The sequence below is a fragment of the Anolis sagrei genome, chromosome 4 (genome assembly GCF_037176765.1).
Source record: "Anolis sagrei isolate rAnoSag1 chromosome 4, rAnoSag1.mat, whole genome shotgun sequence".
Lineage (NCBI taxonomy): Eukaryota > Metazoa > Chordata > Lepidosauria > Squamata > Dactyloidae > Anolis > Anolis sagrei.
In genome coordinates, this window is record NC_090024.1 from 136,742,370 (window position 1) to 136,763,016 (window position 20,647).

Sequence of the window (20,647 nt, forward strand, 5' to 3'; positions counted from 1 at the left end):
GAGCATGCTTGGGGATCAATCTCACCCAGTGTATTTTTAAAATTATTATTACCATCTGGCAGACGGTACAGGGTGGCTTCACATTCATTTGGCATTGGGGGCTGTCCAGTGGTGGTGGGAATGTGGAGGGATGGATGTGTTGTTTTCTGATGTGTGTTGGGGAAAGCATTTAATTTCATTGTACAATGTACAATGACACTAAAGTTATTCAAATTCAAATTGTATCAAAAGATAAATGGAATATTATAAATGAAAAGAAATAAGCTATATCATTTGATGGTTTTATCTTTAAACTGATTGAAATTTCCCGATCTGTTTCAGGAATTTGGCCAATGTCACCTATTTTATGTGAGAACTAGAGAGGGTAGAATCTAATTTAATAAGAATACTCTCTTTGGTTATTTTCATGGTTAAAAGTTATATGTTTGACTTAAGGCAGTAGATAACTGTATGCGTGTTTATTTGAATATTTATATTCAACACATTACCGTAAAATGTTTAACATTTCATGAAGAAATCACACTTTTTCTCATCTCATTCTGCCTGGATTATGAGAGTGGAAGTGATGTTAACTTGACATTTCTTTGCTCTCCCTTGATTCCATATATGATGTCATCTTGCACTGATGTCATACCATCTGTGTCATACATTACGTTACTGCAGTTTTTAGCTTTCCTGATCTTGCCGAGCCTTCTCTGAATGTTGCTTAGGACTCGCTACATGACTTTGAGCCAATCACACCATCTTAGCCTTGGAGCAGTGGTTCTCAACCTGTGGGTCCCCAGGTGTTTTGGCCTACAACTCCCAGAAATCACAGCCAGTTTACCAGTTATTAGGATCTGGAAGTTGAAGACCAAAACATCTGGGGACCCACAGGTTGGGGACCACTGCCTTAGAGGAAAGCAAGATTAAACATCCTCTGAATCAATCTTGCTAAGAAGATCTCATGATATGGGTGGCATAGGCCAGAGTCAATTTGAAAGCATTTAAGAACAAAAGCAGTAATAATTTTAATTTAGGCATCTGTTCTAGTTTTGTTACTATGGTATTAATCATTTTTCTATATTATATCACCCCATTATCCATGGGGGATATGTTCCAAGAACCCTTGTGGATACCTGAAACCATGGATAATAGCAATCCTTATATTTTGATTATAATTGGCCTGAAAGCATATCATAGAATCATACAGGGGACCAAGAGAGGCTCCAACCTCTTGGGTTAGAGCACGAGTCAGATAATCGTGGATATCACATCCATGCTTAAGAACAATCCATGCATTGCATCTTATTATATTGTGATTGATTTTATTGAGCTGTTTAGAAATATTTTAATAAAGTGGCCTTCTTATTCTACACATTTATACATTAAAGTCACACGTAGATCACACCTATGACTCTGAGAAAAAGGCTGTTGTCTTTGCCTCTTGATAGAAAGAAAAACAATGTGGCCTGCCAAGCAGTTGCCTGATAATACAAGAGTGTGAGTAGTTTCCCATCCTAAACCGAGGGCCTTAAATGTACATTTCAAGGGTTCAGATGTTTTTTTAAGAAATTCACAAAGTGTAAGATCTAACTCAACTGTGTCCCAAGATGCTATATGGTTAACATATTAACATTCTCTTTAGAAAGAAGAGGGGGCACAGAATACATCCCATACACTTATTTTCAAAGTACCAAAAACAGTCATTTGATACATAGGTAATACCAACACCAATTTCCATAAAAGTCTGTAAATGAAACAGTATTGTAGATATCAAAGCAGTTACAATGTTTACAGTGAGCAAATCATGTTTTAATGATTTGGGGTTTTAACGTGGGACTTGGCAGGTCTATAGAAGTGTAACTGTGGCCATCCAGGTATTTTTGTCCTCCAACACCCATCTGTCTTAGCCAACAGTGATACATCCTAAGAGCCATAGTTGCCCATCCTATTTTTTAGTCCACACTGATCTATGAAACTGAGTGGGTATTCTTGAGCTCTTCACTGTCTCCCAACTCTAGTTATCCAAGAGAGTATTTGAGAAAATAAAGAGGAAAATAAAAGCAGTTTGTCCACAAATTATTTATTTTGTTTATGAAAAAGATGCTTAGGTGCATACAATGCCGTATCAGTTCACTGCAGTACCGCTTTGAGTCCCCCTAGGGGTGAGAAAAGTGGTATATAAATGCTGTAAATAAATAAATACTTGGTATTAACTCTGAATCTTATTAGTTAATTCCAGTGAAAGAAGACATACTGAAACACTGGTTGAATTTACAGTCTACATATGAGTAATTCCCATTCCATCAATGAATCTGTTCTAGTTGAGACAATTTAATTTGGGACCAGGTTTTCTTTTCTCATTCCTTTTTATGTGTTTTGTGTCTGCTTGAGACAAAATAATTTTATTTTATTTATTTTGATTTTTTTTCTGCGTATTGTTTTAGGTTACACCAACCTAAAACCTATTGCTTTAGGTTTTTAGGTTAACCAACCAATCAACCTTCTTTAAAGTTCAGCACCTTGTCACTTCATTTCTAGCAAATCAGTTTGCAATTATTAACTGAATAATCTGTATTTTGATGTACCATACATGATAACGTTTTGTCGATGTTATATATAAAGTATACGATGTTCCTAAACTAAGTGATTTCATCAAATATTGCAGCTTCTCCCATTTTTAGAGAAGGGGCAGAAATTCTACTATAGCCACAAAATGTACATCTGTGATGATACTAATTTTAAAAAAGTAAAAACATATCCTATTTTAGCACTGTCATCTTAGAAATGTAGGTTTTTTCCCCCAGAGCTGCAAATTTGTATGTTTTAACCATGTTGAACCCCTCCTCAAGCCATAATAAGAGGTGGGTAACAAATTTAATAATAGCAGCAGCAGCGGCAACAACAATAATACATTACTAGTTCAAAACATTTTTACAGGTTTCGATTCTGGTTAAATTAATTAATCTGAATTAAGCAATTAAGAAAATAAAAAGAAAATATGAAGTTGTTAAAAGTTAATTATTCTTCTTCTAATGTAATGTATATACTGTAGAAGATATCTGCTGGTCACTACCCTGCAAATGCATATACAAGTGCTGGTGGGCAGGTTTTTCTTGGCTACTTCTGTCTCCACTATTGCTGCCACAATGATACTTCTCTGTTTTCAATGAATGTGAGAAGTTGAGGAGCCTGTTCTCCCATTTTTGTGCCTCCCCTGAGCAACTATTTGTACTCCCCTGGTGGGTTATGCCCCACACTGAGAACCAGTGCAGAAAGAGAAAGGTACATGAAATATGCAGCATAATTACGATGCTATTGTAGTTGACTGGGAAATGTTGCATTGCATTTGCCCTTGACAGTGCTGAATGCAAGAATGCTCTGCTCTCAAGATTAGCAAAATTCCAAATAATAATAATAATAATCTGTATTATTAACATGTATGCATAACACCATTGCTCAGATGATTCATTGGAACTTGTGCCACAAATACCATCTGCCTGTGACAAAGAACTGGTGGGATCACAAGCCTGAAAAAGTTACAGAAAATGAACACGTCAAACTACTCTGGGACTTCCGAATTCAGATTGACAGAGTTTTGGAACACAATACTACTGATCTCATGATCATGTAAAAAAAAATGAAGGTGTGATTGTCAATGTTACAATCCCAGGCGACAGCAGGACTGAAAATAAAGAATTGGAAAAGCTGACACGATAAAAGTTGATACGATTTAAAGATCGAACTGCAGAGACTCTGGCACAAGCCAGCAAAGGTGGTCCCAGGGATGATTGGCACACTGGGTGCAGTGCCTGAAGACCTTGGCCTGCACTTAAAGACAATCGGCGCTGACAAAATTACCATCTGCCAGCTGCAAAAGGCCACCTTACTGGGATCTGCATGCATTATTCACCAATACATCACACAGTCCTAGACACTTGGGAAGTGTCTGATGTGTGATCCAATGCAACAGCCAGCAGAGTGATCTTGTTTGCTGTGGACTCACCATGTTGTGTTTCAAATGATGATGATGATGATAACTTTTTTTGTATCCAGCCTCCTTCTCCCCGAAGGGACTTGGGGCAGCTTACATGGGGACATGCCCATTGAACATAATTAAAATATAACACACTAAAATTCATAAAACAACATTATAAAACAGTATAAAACAACCACAACATAGCATAGTATAAAACAACCATCGGTCAAACCACTAGTGGCCTGAGTAGTAAACAGTTCCTTACAGTGACTGTAAGACAATCCTTTCATGGGGGATTTCTTGGCAAGATTTGTTCAGAAGGGATTTGCCTTTGCCTTCATTTGAGGCTGAGAGAATGTGACCTGTCCAAGCTTACCCAGTAAGTTTCCATGGCTGAGTAGAGATTCAAGCCCTAGTCTTCAGAGTCGTCAAATGATGGTCAAACCACTACTCCACTCTGTTTTACAAGAGCTTAATATCTTTGTACGAAATTGAATAAATAAATGAATGCTGCAACAATAGCCATTTGGTATATTTTATTTAGCATATTACTTGAGAACTTTTAATAGAAGCTGAATAATAGAGGAATGACAACAGTAGATAAAAAATACCTCAACTAGAAGTGAGGCATTTGGGATTCATAAATTAAAACGTCTGTCCCCTGTGGACTTCAACGACAAACCAGACTTGTCATTCTGTAATTTTGTGAACATTTTTGTTCCCTGATATCACAGTGTGTGCCTTTTGGTTCTCCAGAGTCATGTCAAATAAATAGCTACACGTTCTGGTTCTTTCCCATTAAATGACCATACTGACATAAACTGAAATCATTTTGTTCCTTTAAATTGTAGGGGAAGCAATCAATTAGTTTCTCTTTCAAACTGTCATTTTAATGGATATGTAACATGCATTTGGAAAGTTATACTGTGCCTAGGGCATTTACCACTTACACTGATGCCTACACGCTATTCATTATGCCTTTTTTCATTATTTCTTGCTTGACCTCTATTGGGTACTTCATGTATTTCTAGAGATCTGCTCACCCATTTTCTTTAAAATAGCTTCATTTGGTCCAGAACTTAAGATTAATTATAACTGGATTGTTTTCTATAGGAGTAAAAATATTGATCAGCCAATTTTGTACTGAGTTTGTACATTTGGCTGATGTTTGTTGAAGTCTGTTTCGACTTTGCCTTCTAAAGAAGTACAGAAACAATAATATATTACAGAATTGTTGTGAAAAACCAAGCTTTTTAATAAATAACTGGATTTTCATCTTGGAGTCTGGACTCTTTGCCTGGACTCTTTGTATTACATATTAGGTTTATTAAATATAGGATCTAGATTTCACTAAGCTTGTCTTTTTTTTACTGTGTGTTTTACATGGCTGCTGAATATATATTTGATTATTTATGTTTTCCCCTAAAGTTATGTTTATCTTGTACTTAAGTGTTCCTAAAGATATGGCACAGTAATTTGCAACGTGTGACTTTCTGTGGTTGCACATTTGTACTTGGAAAGCATTTTCAGTGAGGAGCCTCTGAAACAGCAAGATGTGTATGAGAGAAAGCTGAGAGGGAGAGCGACTGCCTATGCGCCTTTTTTTTTTGTAGTGGGGTGGGAGCATCTTCTGTTAAATTTGCTAGGTCATTTGATTAGGCTTTCTATTCCCATCATACATCAATCACATTCCAGAAAGTGCCAGGAATGGCCTCCTAAATGCAATCTGTCTCCTTCCCGTGAAACAACTTACATCAAACCGCTTGGCATTCTGTCTGAAAATTAGAAAAGCACTCTAACCAATCCCCGGCTCATACACAATGATGACAATTTTCCTCTCTCCCCTCATCTCCACACTGTAAACAAAAGATACATATTTGTGGCTTGTAACCTATTTTGTAAATTAAAGAGCCTGAATCAAATGTTTTGAAGGAGACAAAGGTAAAATGCATCCAATTTGTACAGAGATGTTTGCCATTTGATATGGGCAGAGCTTACATAACTCTTGTCTTGGAGACCTCTGAATGTCTCTCTTCGATTCAAAAGTGAAAGAAAGTTGGAATTTCTCTCCTTTCATCCTCCACAAATGTATCTATCCCTCCCACCCCACCCCCCACACCCACCCCTTTTTTTTTCTTCTTCTTCTTCTTTTTTTTTTTTTTTACAAATTTCTTACAATAACTCCAGTGTTGACATTGGTTATCAGCGAGTTTGAGGACATGTTTATGGCCCAGGATACTTTTCATCCTAAGCCTCTCTCAGACAATATCCCTCATTCCTACACTGGCCCCCTTTTTCCTCCTTTCTATGCTGGACTGATATAGGCTAAGAGATGTTTTTGCAGAAGCTCTTCAGAGGGTGGACCTCTATCTCTGGAGGGAAGCCTCAATATATCTAAAGGGCCCAGAGATGCCAATCCAGATATCAAAGGATTATGCTGAATAAAAGAAGATAAAATTGGTATGCATAGAAATAATATACTGGTAGTAATATCTGGGCCATGTATTAATTCCTGCTCTAAGTGTTTGTAAATGAGAGAAAGGAAGTGAACCACAGCAAGGAGAGATAAGATGTGCTTACCTAAGAAGAAAGCCTGTTCCTATACATGATCTAGACCAGCTAGTAGAAAAGACAAAAGATCCCCCACGAGATAGATCTGCAAATACTAATGGGGTCCCAATTATCTACAAGAACAACGGATGGGGACAGAATCAACAAGGGACAATTTTAAATGAACACAGAAGACAGTGCAAACATCCAAAGATACACTGATGTAGAAGCACCACTCATACAAGCAGAGCTTAGTCCCAAGGATAGATGTTTTGGATACTCTCAGTTACTGTACGACTGCATCACACAAAACTTCAATAACTCCTCAGTAATCGCTAGCAGAATTAGATAAGTACTTTAGAGTTTTACAACCATTTGTAGCACCAGAAAACTTTGATGGCAGGAGGTGAGTATCGAACATGAGAAGCAGGTCATGGGGCCATTCTGGTTTGGTCCCATCTTTTCATGTGCGTTTGTTATAGTGCAAGTGAAGGATGGTCCTCTGTCCATTCATGATGGTGACAGCAGTGAGTTTGTGATATAGCAGTCCACTGCAGGATGGCAGTGTGTATGGGGGCTTTCTGTCTTCTGTTTTTGTCCTTAGTCCTGCTTTGCAGTATCTGCAGTTGAGCAAAGGTAGAACCTGCATGTCATACCACCCCATCCTGGTAACAGCAAAAATGGCTGTCGCCATAAGTAAAAGGGGTAAGGGTGTCCTTCCAGGCAGAGGTTTCCCAGCACTCCTAGTACAGTCTACTGTGGAAAGAAAAATACGGAAAATGCAGGTTACAAATGGAAGGTAGCATCATTTGTCTACACATATTCCAGTAATAATGCAGGGTTGTTTCATAAGAAAGCTTCACCAGAAAGCACTGAGAGCTTAATCTGGCCAAGGCCATCCCCACAGAACCTCTTCCTGCTCGAGGCTTTGGGGCATCCAAGCTTCAAGGAGGCTATGACAGTCTCTGGGACAAGTTATTTACAGTTACCATTCCATAGAGGAGGATGGAGGGGAGAGCCATTATGTTTTCCTGGGCTCTTATGGCAGAACAGAAGGCACTACTGTATTTATTTGATTATATCATGCCATCAAATGACATGCACACCTGAATTTTCATGAATTTGCTATTAAATGTTATGCACTCAACAGTTCTGGCATAGTGCATCAAAGAGGCATGCAGCATGGATGAGACAGTTTAGGAAGCCACACCCCTCCAGGCTAAGGCTGGCAAATTCAACTGGTCTCATTCATGAGACCTTCAAAACGGGGAGGTTTTGAAGGCCTTGCAAATAAGGACAATTGGGAACAGCACAGGACAGTATTATGAGGGGTGGTGTGGATGAGACACTATGAGGGCTGCCAGTTGAGCTCTGGCCCAGAGAGAGGCAGTGAGGGTGATGCTTTCTGCTCCATTGGTCAGAGAGGACTGAAGGCCCCACAGCCCCTCTGCAGCTAAATGGCAGGAATGACTCCTCCTCCTTCCCTGGGCGCCACGGAGCCCTGAGGCTGTCACTGGGAATGCCCTCTTTGCCTCTGCCTCCCTGTCTGGCTTCCAGGTCCCTCCAGGTCTTATTACGCAGGTGGGTTTATGTGCACGATTCTACTGCACACCTCAATTTTGGCAATATAATTTGGCCAAAAAAAAGGTGAGCATTAGACTCAAGCTAAGGTGTTATATCTCTTTTGGGGTTCCTAGAGATTGGCCCAACAAGAGCCAAGGATGGTTAGACAAGAAGTTTTCCCTTAATCTCATTAATATCCTAAAATGGAGCAGTAGCTTTCACATATCAGGGTGATAATACATATTTATATACAAGAGAAAGTAAAGTACAGACTCAAGACCAGTGCTAGAGTGCGGGCTAATTTTGTTTTCAGCAGCTAGTAGCCCCCTTCATTTTTAGGAAATGGGTTCTAACACACCTCGGGGAAATTTTCCAACTCCATTTCAACTGCATTCCTTTGACTTAGTACCAGAGAATGAATTGGGCGAATCAGGACCTCTCCATGTTTCACCCTGCTCTGGATTCTGATTCATGGACATGTTAAAAGGAACAAAGACGAGCCTTCACAAGAGACATCTTGGGACCAGTGCCTGTGAGAACCATGGAGGGGGTTGCCTCTGTTGCCTCTGTCCCAGTTGTAATGTTAAGCCTGGAAGCTCAGGTACAGTGATCCCAACACACCACCCGCTCTTCACTCACTCTGCAACTCTCCATTAGCAGTAGGGAGTCTCTAGCCACTGAAGGCCTTAGATTTTTTCCTCCAGTTTTGCCATTGATTCCTAAGCATTTTTATGACTAAACCAATCCTCTCTGGTCCCTAACTAGTTGGTAGAGTGAGGCAGGAAGAGAAAGACTTACATATTAGACATTTATTTTTGCTTGGTCCACCAGTGTATATCAATCCCTCTAGTTCACAGAAATGTTGATTTCTGGTCCTTTTTCTTGGTACATGAGTTCAGACTAAAAAAAGAAAAAAATAGGTAAAGAAAGGAGTTAATAAAATGATAAAAAATAAAGCACACACTTCATCGTGTTTTGAATTTACTTTTCCTTGGCTCAATCCACACAAGGGCAATGATGGTGGGAGGAGGGCAAGTTTCTAGAAATTTGATTACAAGGGGTTTTCTTATTATTAAAAAAAATGAATTAAAGGCCATAGATTCTAAAAGAAATGCTTTCACTATGAAATGTTAGGAACAGTTCAAACAGGATTGTGATCAACATATGGATGTATTATTTTGCAGGTGTAGATTGACTCCTTGTCCCTGAAAAATCACTTCGAAAAGGACAAGTCAATAGGGAGACACAATGGGCAAAGGGGAACAAGGGTCAATTTCTCAGGTAAGATAGAAATTTTTCAGATTGTCTTTCCTATCCCCATATCATGTTGTTCTTGTTTTTGTGTTCCTTCAAGTCATTTGCAATTTATAGTGACTCTAAAGCAGGGGTCCTCAAACTTTTTAAACAGAGGGCCAGGTCACAATCCCTCAAATTGTTGGAGGGCTGGATTATAATTTGAAAAAAACATGAATGAATTCCTATGCACACTGCACATATCTTATTTGCAGTGCAAAAACACTTAAAAACAATACAATAATTTAAATGAAGAACATTTTTAACAAATATAAGCTTATTAGTATTTCAGTCGGAAGTGTGGGCTTGCTTTTGGATGATGAGATAGGATTGTTGTTGTTGTGTGCTTTCAAATCATTTCAGACTTAGGTTGATCCTGAGCAAGGGCCGGGTAAATGACCTTGGAGGGCGTATGTGGCCCTTGGACCCTAGTTTGAGGACCCCTGCTCTAAAGTGATACTATCACAAAGTTTTCTTGTCAAGATTTGTTCAAAGGGGGTTTGCACTTGTCTTCCTCTGAGCCAGAGACAGTATAACTTGCTGAAGGTCACTCAGTAGGTTTCTATGGCCAAGCAGGAACTTGAACATTGCTCTTCCAGAGCTCTGTTCCAACACTCAGACCACTACACCATTCTGGGTCGAGAATAAGGCCAGGGTGATACTCTAGAACAGCGGTTCTCAACCTGTGGTCCCCAGATGTTTTGGCCTTCAACGCCCAGAAATCCTAACAGCTGGTAAACTGGCTGGGATTTCTGGGAGTTGTAGGCCAAAACACCTGGGGACCCACAAGTTGAGAACTATTGTTCTAGAATCTCAAAGTAATGTTTTCTTTTAGCAGATTGTTGAGTAAACCCAAGGAGTGGAAAAGGCATGGTCTCCTGTGGCCAGACCGATCAACCCCATCAACCAAAAAGTATTATAAGGGACACAGTTTATTTGTTTTGGGCAGTAGTTACAGATCAGCTTGTGTGCGCACAACCTAGATAAGTATGGCGTACTCCTGTCAGCCCATCATTTCCAAAGGTTTGTGTCAAAGCCCTGTGACAAGACAGCCCTTCATTTTCGTGCCGAATGATTTATGCGGTGCTAGACCCTGGGACCACAGAAAGTGCCTCTTGAGAAGATGGCATAATGAACTAGCAGTGCAAGGCAAGATACAAGTGAAGCTCTCACTCCCATAATCCCCAAGTATTACATGATTGTGCCAGTAAGATCTTTCTCTGGCAGGTGATGAGCTCCTGCAGTTTGATGCCCTGCCCACCATGTCTACCTACATCACATTGATGTCTGGAAAATGGGACTAAGTCACCAATGGAAGTGATGAAAGATTGTTCTGTCTCTTCATTCCTCTAACTACAAATGAGCCAATGTACATCCTAAGGAATCTTTTCAGAAAGATAGTAGCTCTTAACCAGCCACAAGGGGATTAGGCCAGCCCTCCCCTGCACACAGTCAGGTTACATTTCTTCCCTCTTTGCTAACTCACACGGACATATTGAGGTTGGGGGTGGGGAGAGCAAGCCATTTCTACCCAGTGCAGCCCCCTTCCCACTCTTCTCTGTCCCCCAGAATCATGCTCACATCCTCGCTGTCACTGTCATCCTGATCTTGCTTCCTCTTCAGCTTTTCTTCTTCTTCTTCTTTTCTCTCCTTCTCTGGCATAATGTCATCCAACCAAGCCAGGTATTGCCGGGGGAAGATGTATTCCATCACCTTCCGGATGCCTACAAGAGCCAGCAGCTAGCAAGTCGAAACAGAGTTACACAAAATTAGAAAGAGAAGGAGGAAGATCAATAATTTACACAGCACTCTCCAAAAGGATAACTATGTCAGTTTGTTGTGGCGGGGGGAAAGACAAAATTCAGTTTGGGAATGGGAAAAATCTGAAATTTCCTGAAAAATTGCACCGTACCTTCACAGGCAATGGGGTTGAAGATAGGACTATATTTATTGCACAGTGTACAGCCCTGCCCTCTTTTTAGTTACTCTCAGCAACAGACTGCACCACAGAGATACAAATCCACTGCATGCCAGACGTTGTTGCCCTACATCTGATAACCTCCCAATCTTGGCACATAAATTCAGACTAAAAAGAGACGCCAGTCAAATAAAGACAGATCAGTTCCAGATTGGACTATTGCAAAGCATTCTTTGCACCCATTCCCTTGCAGACAATCTCAAAGCTGCAGTCAATGCAGAATGCTACACTGGAGGTGTTGACAGGGCAAGGGGAAAATGGCCCTGTTAGATTCTGCACTGGCTACCATTTAACCACCAGGCATAATTAAATATACTGATGTTATAAAGTTATAGGAAGCATATAGTTCTCTTACTGAAACCGCTTCACTGCCTATTGGCCCATTTCCAGAGATAATTCAAAGTGCTGGTTATGACTTATAAAGCCAGTGGTTCACAACCTGTGGGTCCCCAGATGTTTTGGCCTTCAACTCACAGAAAGCCCAACAGCTAGTAAACTGGCTGGGATTTCTGGGATTTGCAGGCCAAAACACCTGGGAATCCTCAGGTGGGGTTGGTGGAGACGAGGGACAGGGCCTTCTTAATGGTGGCCCCTCGACTATTGAATTCGCTCCCCAGTGAAATCAGGTCAGCCCCTTCTCTCCTGACCTTTAGAAAGAAATTGAAGACCTGACTCTGGGGCCAAGTCTTTGGTAGAAATGCAGTGCAATATGAGGGAATAATAATAATAATAATAATAATAATAATAATAATAATAGCAACTTTATTTTTATACCACACCTCCATCACTTTCAAAGAGACTCGGGGCATCTTACAAAGAGACATGCCCAACAAAACAGGTTAAAATAAGCATCGAATAACAAGCAATATCAAACATCAGTAAACATAAAATCAGACTTTATAAAAAACAATTATAAGGAATATCATGGCTGAGCAAATAAAGTGCTGAGCAATAATAATAACAACAGCAACAACAACTTTATTTTTTTACCCCACCTCCATCACTTTCAAAGAGTCTCGGGGCATCTTACAAAGGGACATGCCCAACAAAACAGGTTAAAATAAGCATTAAAAAACAAGCAATATCAAATATAAGTAAACATAAAATCAGACAACTTTATAAAAACAATTAAAAGGAATATCATGGCTGAGCAAATAAAGTGCTGAGCAAATAAATATGTGCAATCATAACTATGATTATGGATTGTGTGGTTTTTAATCATTGTTTTTAATTGTTTATATGGTTTTCAATTTTATCCTTTGAATGTGTAAGTTTATTTTATTATTTGTTGTTTGATAAGACATTGAATTTTGCCTATTGTAAAGCCACTCTGAGTCCCCTCCAGGGTGAGAAGGGCAGGGTACAAATGCGGTAAATAAATAAATAAATAAATATTTGAAAGCACGTATTTCCCCTTATGAGAATGCCCAAGTCTTAACACCTTTGGGGAAAGGGTTTCTCTCCATCCCACCAGCCTCTCAGACTCAATTGTAGGGGACATGGGAGGGAGCCTTCTTAGTAGCTGCTCCTAGAACTGGAATTCCCACAGAAGGGAGGTTTCATGTATTTCCTCTTTGTTGTCTTTCTGCCAACAGCCATATACCTTTTTGTTTAAACAGGGCTTCAGTGCTGGCTGACCAGGATTGGTGTGCTGTTTTAATATTGCATTGTGCATTGTGTGTTTTTAATTTTTAATTCTTTTAAAAAATAGTGCTTTAATTTAATGTACCATTCAATGCTTTTTAAAAATGTTTGTACTTTGTATTGTTTTAGTGGCTCTGTTTTAATTGATACTGTAAGCCATTCTCAATCCCATTCAGAAGAAAAACAGGATATAAAATAAACACATATTCCCTAAATAATCTTACCATTACTGGAAAAATAATGGCAGCTGCAGTTGACTTAATGATCCATAGGATCGCTAGGCAAAGTATCTGAATGAAGGTGAAGAGATGGACTTGGCGTAGTGGAACATGGCGGAGGTAAATGAAGTCAGGCTGATGTTTAGCAGGCATCAGCAGGAGCTGCAGTCTGTCTGTGAACTAAAATATATGAGAACAAGTTAGCAACAGGAAACGCTTTTGTAGGCACTGAATATTTCACGGGGAAAGTCCTGCCCTACAGAGGGACAAACTATCACAATGGCTGGGATCCAATGGCTTAGTCTCATCTAGAACACTGAAGCAACTGTTAACTGGTGAGCCAATTTTGTGGGTAAATCCCAATGGGTTGGGACCAACAATAGAGTTAAGGCCAAGTACCTACCACATTGCTTAAAAAGAAATAATAAGGGAATCAGAGATCTGCTAAAAATGTTCATTATTACATGTGAAATAGTTGTGATTTCCGAAGAATTAGTGATGAAGGACTTCACACCAGCTTGTTGCCTTGTTGCAACTGTGTTGTTTAAGTAAATGGAAATATGTTGTTCATTCGTTCAGTCACTTCCAACTCTGCATGACCTCATGGACCAGCCCATGCCAGAGCTCCCTGTCGGCCGTCACCACCCCCAGTTCCTTCAAGGTCAAGCCAGTCACTTCAAGGATACCATCCATCCATCTTGCCCTTGGTTGCCCCCTCTTCCTTTTTACTTCCATTTTCCCCAGCATCATTGTCTTCTCTAAGCTTTCCTTTCTTCTCATGATGTGGCCAAAGTACTCCATCTTTGCCTCTAATATCTTTCCCTCCAATGAGCAGTCAGACTTTATTTCCTGAAGTATGGACTGGCTGGATCTTCTCGCGGTCCAAGGCACTCTCAGAACCTTCCTCCAGCACCACATGGAAATATACTGTTATTTAAATAACCATTATCACATTCATTGCAATTGCCCAATGATGGCACTCTGCTGATGCTAATTCCCACAATTACTTTTTTGTACAGCCTTGCTTCTCCCCTTTTGCCCTACTCAGTCCATATGCACTGTGGGGGGCAGGCCCGTAGCCAGGATTTCGATTTGGGGGGGGGGCTGAGTTTGCTTCGGGGGGGGGGGGCTGAGTCTGAATGAAAGAGGGTCTACCCTAGCAAACCTTTTGTATCGTTACCCCAATACCCCCATGCATATGGGATATATTGAGTATAGTGATCAGATCATGATATGAATAAACATAGCAGTTTAAATAATGCACCAGTAAGGACTTTTCGCGAACCACCATGAGAATTTCGGGGGGGGGGGGGGCTGAAGCCCCTCAAGCCCCCCCCCCCTGGCTACATGCCTGGTTGGGGGGGGGGGGTGTTTCTTTTTTCCCCTCCTATTTTTACCAGAACTGCATAATTTGGGAGGCCTTCCACTGTTTTACAATATTGGAACTGCACTGGAAAGACATTATCACACAAGGAAGAGTGGCAGAGGAACAGTGATCACGGGTTCATGAGTTTTCCCTTCAATTAAAAGAGACAATTTAAGCACAATGCAACTACAGTAGTAACACAACATTATGCATTAAGCCCTGTCCAAAGTCACTTTCATCCTACTGTAAATATGCTTCATCAGTCCTAAATGAGCTGGGAAATTCCTGGTTCAGGTCTTGACTGAACCAAAACTTCACTGAGTAGCTACATTAGGTAAACCACTAATCACTCAGTCTCAGCTCTTCCACGTGCATTGTTGGGATGATTGCACTGGAACTAGTTTACATCATTGGGCTGTTGTACATTTGCCAAGATAATGTATAAGAAACACTGCAAAATTGATGATTTCACTCTCCAAAAATTCATTTAAAGGGGCAAAATGATATGTGTCTATGGGGAAAGATCAATGCAGTGCAATGATACAGCTTACAATCTATTCCTTCACTGTGTGCTGGGTTTGATTTCCTCACTGCTGCAGTTACAAATCTGCCTCCAAGTTTATAAAATGTTGAGTCAGACATCTGTCTTTCTTTTCCTTTCCTTTTTTCATATGGATTATTGTCTGCACCCTTTAATTTTGAATGCACCGTGTATACTTTTCTCTTTTGCCTCATTAACAAACAATACTCTGAAAAGGAACCCACGCTAGAAGGTTTCCCAAACTTGGGCAGACACCTCCAGTGTTGGCATTCTGTCATTTTATACAGTACAGCTGATTGTACCTCCTTCCCACACAATCCAAAGGATGCTTTCTCTGTTTTTTTAAATTTTTAAATTTTTTAACGTTTGCACTCACCTGAATACTGCTAAGTGCAGACACGCCCATGTAGAGGAAAATGCCATATAGTACAGGCATTGGGATAAACTGTTAAAAAAAAAGATTCAAAGCATAAGCATCACTCAATTATACTGGGCTTGAATAAGAGTCAAATCTGGTGAACGTAATGTTGGGAGTCTACCCCTGCCAACAGGAGCCATTTTTCAAATAATACAAAGTACACAGTTCCAAACACTGATCTAGGAGAGAAGAAGAGAACAAGCCCAAAAGTTGTTTCCTCTTTGTTCCACTTTTCTCTGAAGCATATATATTGTGCAGAATTCTTGGCACACCAAGTTCAACCATCTCAAGGGAACATTTAGAGCAAAGAAAAGTCTTTTGGAACTTCAAATGAAAACACATTTAAAGAGAAATTGAGCAGTAGCCTATCTGTTAAATAACTTGTTAACATTTGCTTACAATGGCTATGGGCCTAATTTGACCTCAAATGTTAAGTTTGGCTTCTGTGAAGGATTCAGTGATCTCTCCAGACACCAATACCAATATTAATTGTGGCATATGCTAGGGTACAAACAATAAATACTTTTGTTACCTTGAGTACAGGTGCCAAGAAAACAGATAACCCTGTGAGGATGAAGACCACCAGTCCTGTCACTCTTTGCTCCCTGAAAGTAGATGATGGACAACATGGATCACAAAAATCTATATTTAGGTGACTCAAAAGAATCCCTCTAAATCCATATTTAGGTGACTCAAAAGACTCCTGGAACATAGACGGACATAAAATTAAGCAGGTCCCATGTTTCAAATATCTGGGAATAGTCCTCCACTCTTCCAATAGTAGAAAAGCGCATGGGGACCATGTGGCTAAGATGGTGCACAAAAGCTCTATAGCCATCCTAAACTACCTCAAGATAAAAGGGGGGTCACTTCATACCTGCAGCACTCAAGTTATTTGAAGCCAAACCGGTAGCAGAGCTCCTGTATGGTGCCCAGCTAGGCCCCTTCTCCAGTTTCACCCCACTTGAGCTTGTGCAATAAAAAAAAATTAAATGGCACTGCACGTTCCAGGAGGTGTCTCCAATGCTATCCTGTGACTAGAGACAGACTTCATGAGGGTGGAGGCCAGAGTGAGGGTGGCAATACTCAATTTCTGGCTTAGACTATCCCTTGCTCCCCATGGACTTGTCCCAACAACGCTGTGGGATGACTTCCAGTCCACATGGAAGCAGGCAGTAATAGCCAAAATCTCATCCCTGGACTTCTCTCCAGGGCTGCTACTCAACATGGGATATGACCGAGCCAAAGTGCACATAAAACAATGTATAATAGACACAGTGAGCCAATCAGATCTAGCCAGTGCCCCATCCTTTATTAGCAGAAAAGTCAGAAAATATCTTGCCTCCTCTATGGCGTACTTTCCCAATCTAGAGGTATCCAACCATCCGAGAACCTTCACCCCAGGATGACCATCTGAGGGCCTTCACTCTGGCATACTTGAGGGTCAATATCGGAATACCCTCTACTAGGAGAGACTGTGCCCCTGTGACTCTGGACACATAAAAACATCAGAACATGTGCTCCTGCAGTATCCTGCAGATTACTGCTTTACAAACACCCATGGCACTCAGGACAATTTTATACTGCTATGCTGCTCACAGACAGTAACATTGCTATAACATATAAGGTTGGCAAGTTCTGTACAGCAGTGCTTAAAATTTGCCAGGTGATGGCCGGTACCATGAGTTAAAATTTTAACTTATTGGAAACTTGTAATCCAGTGATAGTTAGTGCTCCACTCCCTAGTCCTTGGGCATGTGTCCAACTGTGCCCCTCCCTCCTTGTGCCCACTCATGTTCCCTGAGTTATTTAAATATACAAGCTTTTAATGACGTTTTAAGTTTTATACATTGCACTGTGTTTTAAAACTCATTTTTAAAAAGTTGTGTCTTAATGCTCAAATGTATGTTTTGCTCATGCCCTACTGGTTTTAATGCTGGTCATTGACCGAAATAATAATGTTCAGTTCAGACTCAACATAAGTACCTGATTCCAAGGAACTTTGGCTGCTCTCCTGGAGCACACGTGGTGCTCTCTTTCTTAAGGCTGTCCATATGGGCAAGGGAGATGACTGTGGCTGACACATACCAGGGCAAGCCCATGATGGAAGTAAAGATCATCAAAAGGGAAACACAGAAGAAATCCAGGTGAAATCCTGCCCCCTTCTGCAAAAGGACAGCTCTGTTAGTTGTGTTTATATCCTACCCATGCTCCAGTCATTTCAAGGATACACATACAGGTCTACTCCTCCCCATTTTGTCCTCATAATAAACTTGGGAAGTAGGTCAGACTGAAAGAGAAAAACCAGTCCAAAGTCACTCTGTGAGTTTTATGACTCACTGAGGAAGAGAACCTAGATCTCCTATTCTAAATACACTACATTTTGGACACTTTTATTGTCCAAAATTGTCAATAGCATTCGTACAGATGCTTTGTGGCACTCAAGAGCATCTCCTGTGGTATCAGTGGGCTAAATGCAAGGCTAGTCCTATCTAGATTAGACCCATTTCTCTTTAGCTCTCCTCAAGTATGTTCTCTTTAGGCCAGTGGTTCCCAACCTTTCTCTGACCAGGGACCACTTTGACCAGGGAGCACTTAACCAGCGACCACTTGACCAGGGACTATTTTGACCAGGAACCACTTTGACCAGTGACCACTCTCCAACATTAATACCAAAAGAGTTACAAATCAGTTTTTGGTCAACTTTAAATTTAGTTTGGTTATTTGGGGTGCTGATGCAGAAAACTGCATTGGCTAGACCACATCAACTCTAGTTTCTGATACAGTACATATGCCATCCAGTAGTCGCCATCTGCTCACCCAAAGAAAACCATATTTAATAAGGCTTAGCACTATAAGAAGGTTTCACAAGACCAGTCGCTCTTGTGGCAGCAATGTAGTAATGGTGAGGCTGCGGACCATATTTTAGTTCTTGCGGACCACTGGTAGTCCATGGACCACAGGTTGGGAACCACTGCTTTAGGCATTATTAAAAGGAGAGGAAAATATTTGATTGCTACATGTCCCCTAATTTTCACCCTTGGCATCCACTGGTCAAAGCAAAATCCATAATGTTGGCTTCAAAAGCCTGCCCTAAATTTATATATGAGATTAATTTGTACTCGAGTATATATGGGAGTATATAGGGAGCTCTGGCATGGGCTGGTCCATGAGGTCATGAAGAGTTGGAGACGACTGAACGAATGAACAACAACAACATATATGGATAGCTCCAAAAATACATAATTTTGATTGGGTTACTATTGGGCTTGCTGCTCATCCATATTGGGCCTGTTGATTAATTAAACTGGACACTTGTTTCCTACTGGGGCAGGAGGAGGAGCAAGGAGGAGGTTACCTTGCAGCCTGGCAAGGTAACCTTGAGCAAACATAAGAGGCCAAACACCAGAGAAATGCCAGGCACATAATCCAACCAGAGTAACCAGTTCCATCTTGCAAAGTGCAGAATGGAATATGTCTTCTAGCACATTTCACCACAGAATATTTGGTGAAAGTAACTGATAAATCCCCTACTGCAGGGAAGCCCGAGAGAATATTTAATTGCTACTGCTAGTTCTCTTAAATAGCACATATTTATGTGGGAGGAGTAGATGGGAAAGGAATTGGATTCCCCAAGAGGTTGGGCAATGTACTAACTGCTTCCGGAGTGGGTAGGATTTTCAGGGGAGCAACAACACTGATCTGCCACACTTATGCTACGGAATGCACTTGTTTGGTCTTGCTCATACAAGACAAGGGCAAAATGTTTGCATACAATGGAATGTGAACTTTCTGATAATTTGAATTTTATTTTATTTTGAAGTCATGTATTTAAGCACGATGGAAATAAAGTTACTGTATATACTCAAGTATACGCCAATTTTTTCCAGCACATTTTTAAAACTGAAAAAGCCCCCCTCGGCTTATTGTATATACTCAAAAATAACCCAAGTTTTTCAGCCCATTTTGTGGGCTAAAGAAGTCTCCCTTGGCTTATATTCGAGCCAAACCAGGCAGCAGAGCCTAGAGGAAAGGCCTTCGCCTCCATGGAGCAGTTCGGAGGAGGAGGAAAAGCGTAGGGAGCAGCGGAGCCCCCAGGCCGAGGCTCCCATGTCGCCCCCACTGCTTTTCCTGCTGATCTTCCTCCTCCTCCTCCTCCTCCTCCTCTGAGGCTAGCCATGAAAGAAGAGGAGGAGGAGGAGGAAGACAAGCAGCAGGAGTAGCAGAGCCCCAAGCCAAGGCTCCCATTCTGTCCCCGCCACTTTTCCCGCAGATCTTTCTCCTCCTTGTTACATGTATTATTTTACTCTATTTAATATTATTTTTTATTATTTTACTCTTTTTTATTATCTTACTCTATTATTACTGTTTTTATTATTTCCATTATTTTAATCTAGTATTACTATGTTTATTACATTTATTATTTTGCTCTCTTTATTATTATTGGAAGGATACAGAAACATATTTATATTGAAGGAGGTTAGGATAATGGTTTGATCAGGGTTGGACAGTCTTATCTTCAATTACAGTTTTATGTAAATATTTAAAATCATTTAACCTACGGATGCCTCCATTAAGGTAATTTTAATGGTATCTATTTTTATTTTGAAGTTTACCAGTAGCTGCTGCATTTCCCACCCTCAGCTTATACTTGAGTTAACATGTTTTCCCAGTTTTTTGTGGTAAAATTAGTTGCCTCGGCTTACATTCGGGTTGGCTTATACTTGAGTATACTTTAAAAAGTAACCAAAGGATGCTGAATGTGAAAGATTCAATTAAGGAATCTACTCAATTTTCTGCCCTTGCTCATTTTGCAAATCCACATACAGCTTCATCTTTTGAAGCAAAACAAACAAACAAACAACACTGCTTTCCCTACTACAGCACCCAGAATACTATGCTAGTTAAAAAGTTGTGTTCTGGGAGTTATTGTCCAAAAAGTAACTCTGACAATCACTGAATTTCAAATGCAAATAAATGAATAAGTATAATGTTCATATTTACAATGTATTACCAATGAAGGGAAGTAAACAGGAACAGAAGTGTTAGTGTAAATAAAACATCATTAGCATACTGCATAGTAAATAACAAGAAATAATAGTGTGGGAAACAAAA

General features: G+C 40.3%; 1 protein-coding gene across 1 annotated transcript in view; it reads right to left on the reverse strand.

Annotated features, from left to right (window-relative positions):
• Positions 1 to 6,116: 6,116 nt before the first annotated feature.
• SLC4A9 (solute carrier family 4 member 9) overlaps positions 6,117 to 20,647 on the reverse strand; it is a 59,760-nt gene continuing 45,229 nt past the window's right edge. The window contains exons 16-22 of the mRNA XM_060774158.2: positions 17,519 to 17,697; positions 16,065 to 16,137; positions 15,491 to 15,559; positions 13,214 to 13,387; positions 10,949 to 11,107; positions 8,873 to 8,974; positions 6,117 to 7,267 (exon numbers count right to left, since the gene is read on the reverse strand). Of these exons, the coding sequence (XP_060630141.2) occupies positions 8,921 to 8,974; positions 10,949 to 11,107; positions 13,214 to 13,387; positions 15,491 to 15,559; positions 16,065 to 16,137; positions 17,519 to 17,697 (708 nt within the window). The 3' untranslated portion in view covers positions 6,117 to 7,267; positions 8,873 to 8,920. The remainder of the gene's footprint in view (positions 7,268 to 8,872; positions 8,975 to 10,948; positions 11,108 to 13,213; positions 13,388 to 15,490; positions 15,560 to 16,064; positions 16,138 to 17,518; positions 17,698 to 20,647) is intronic.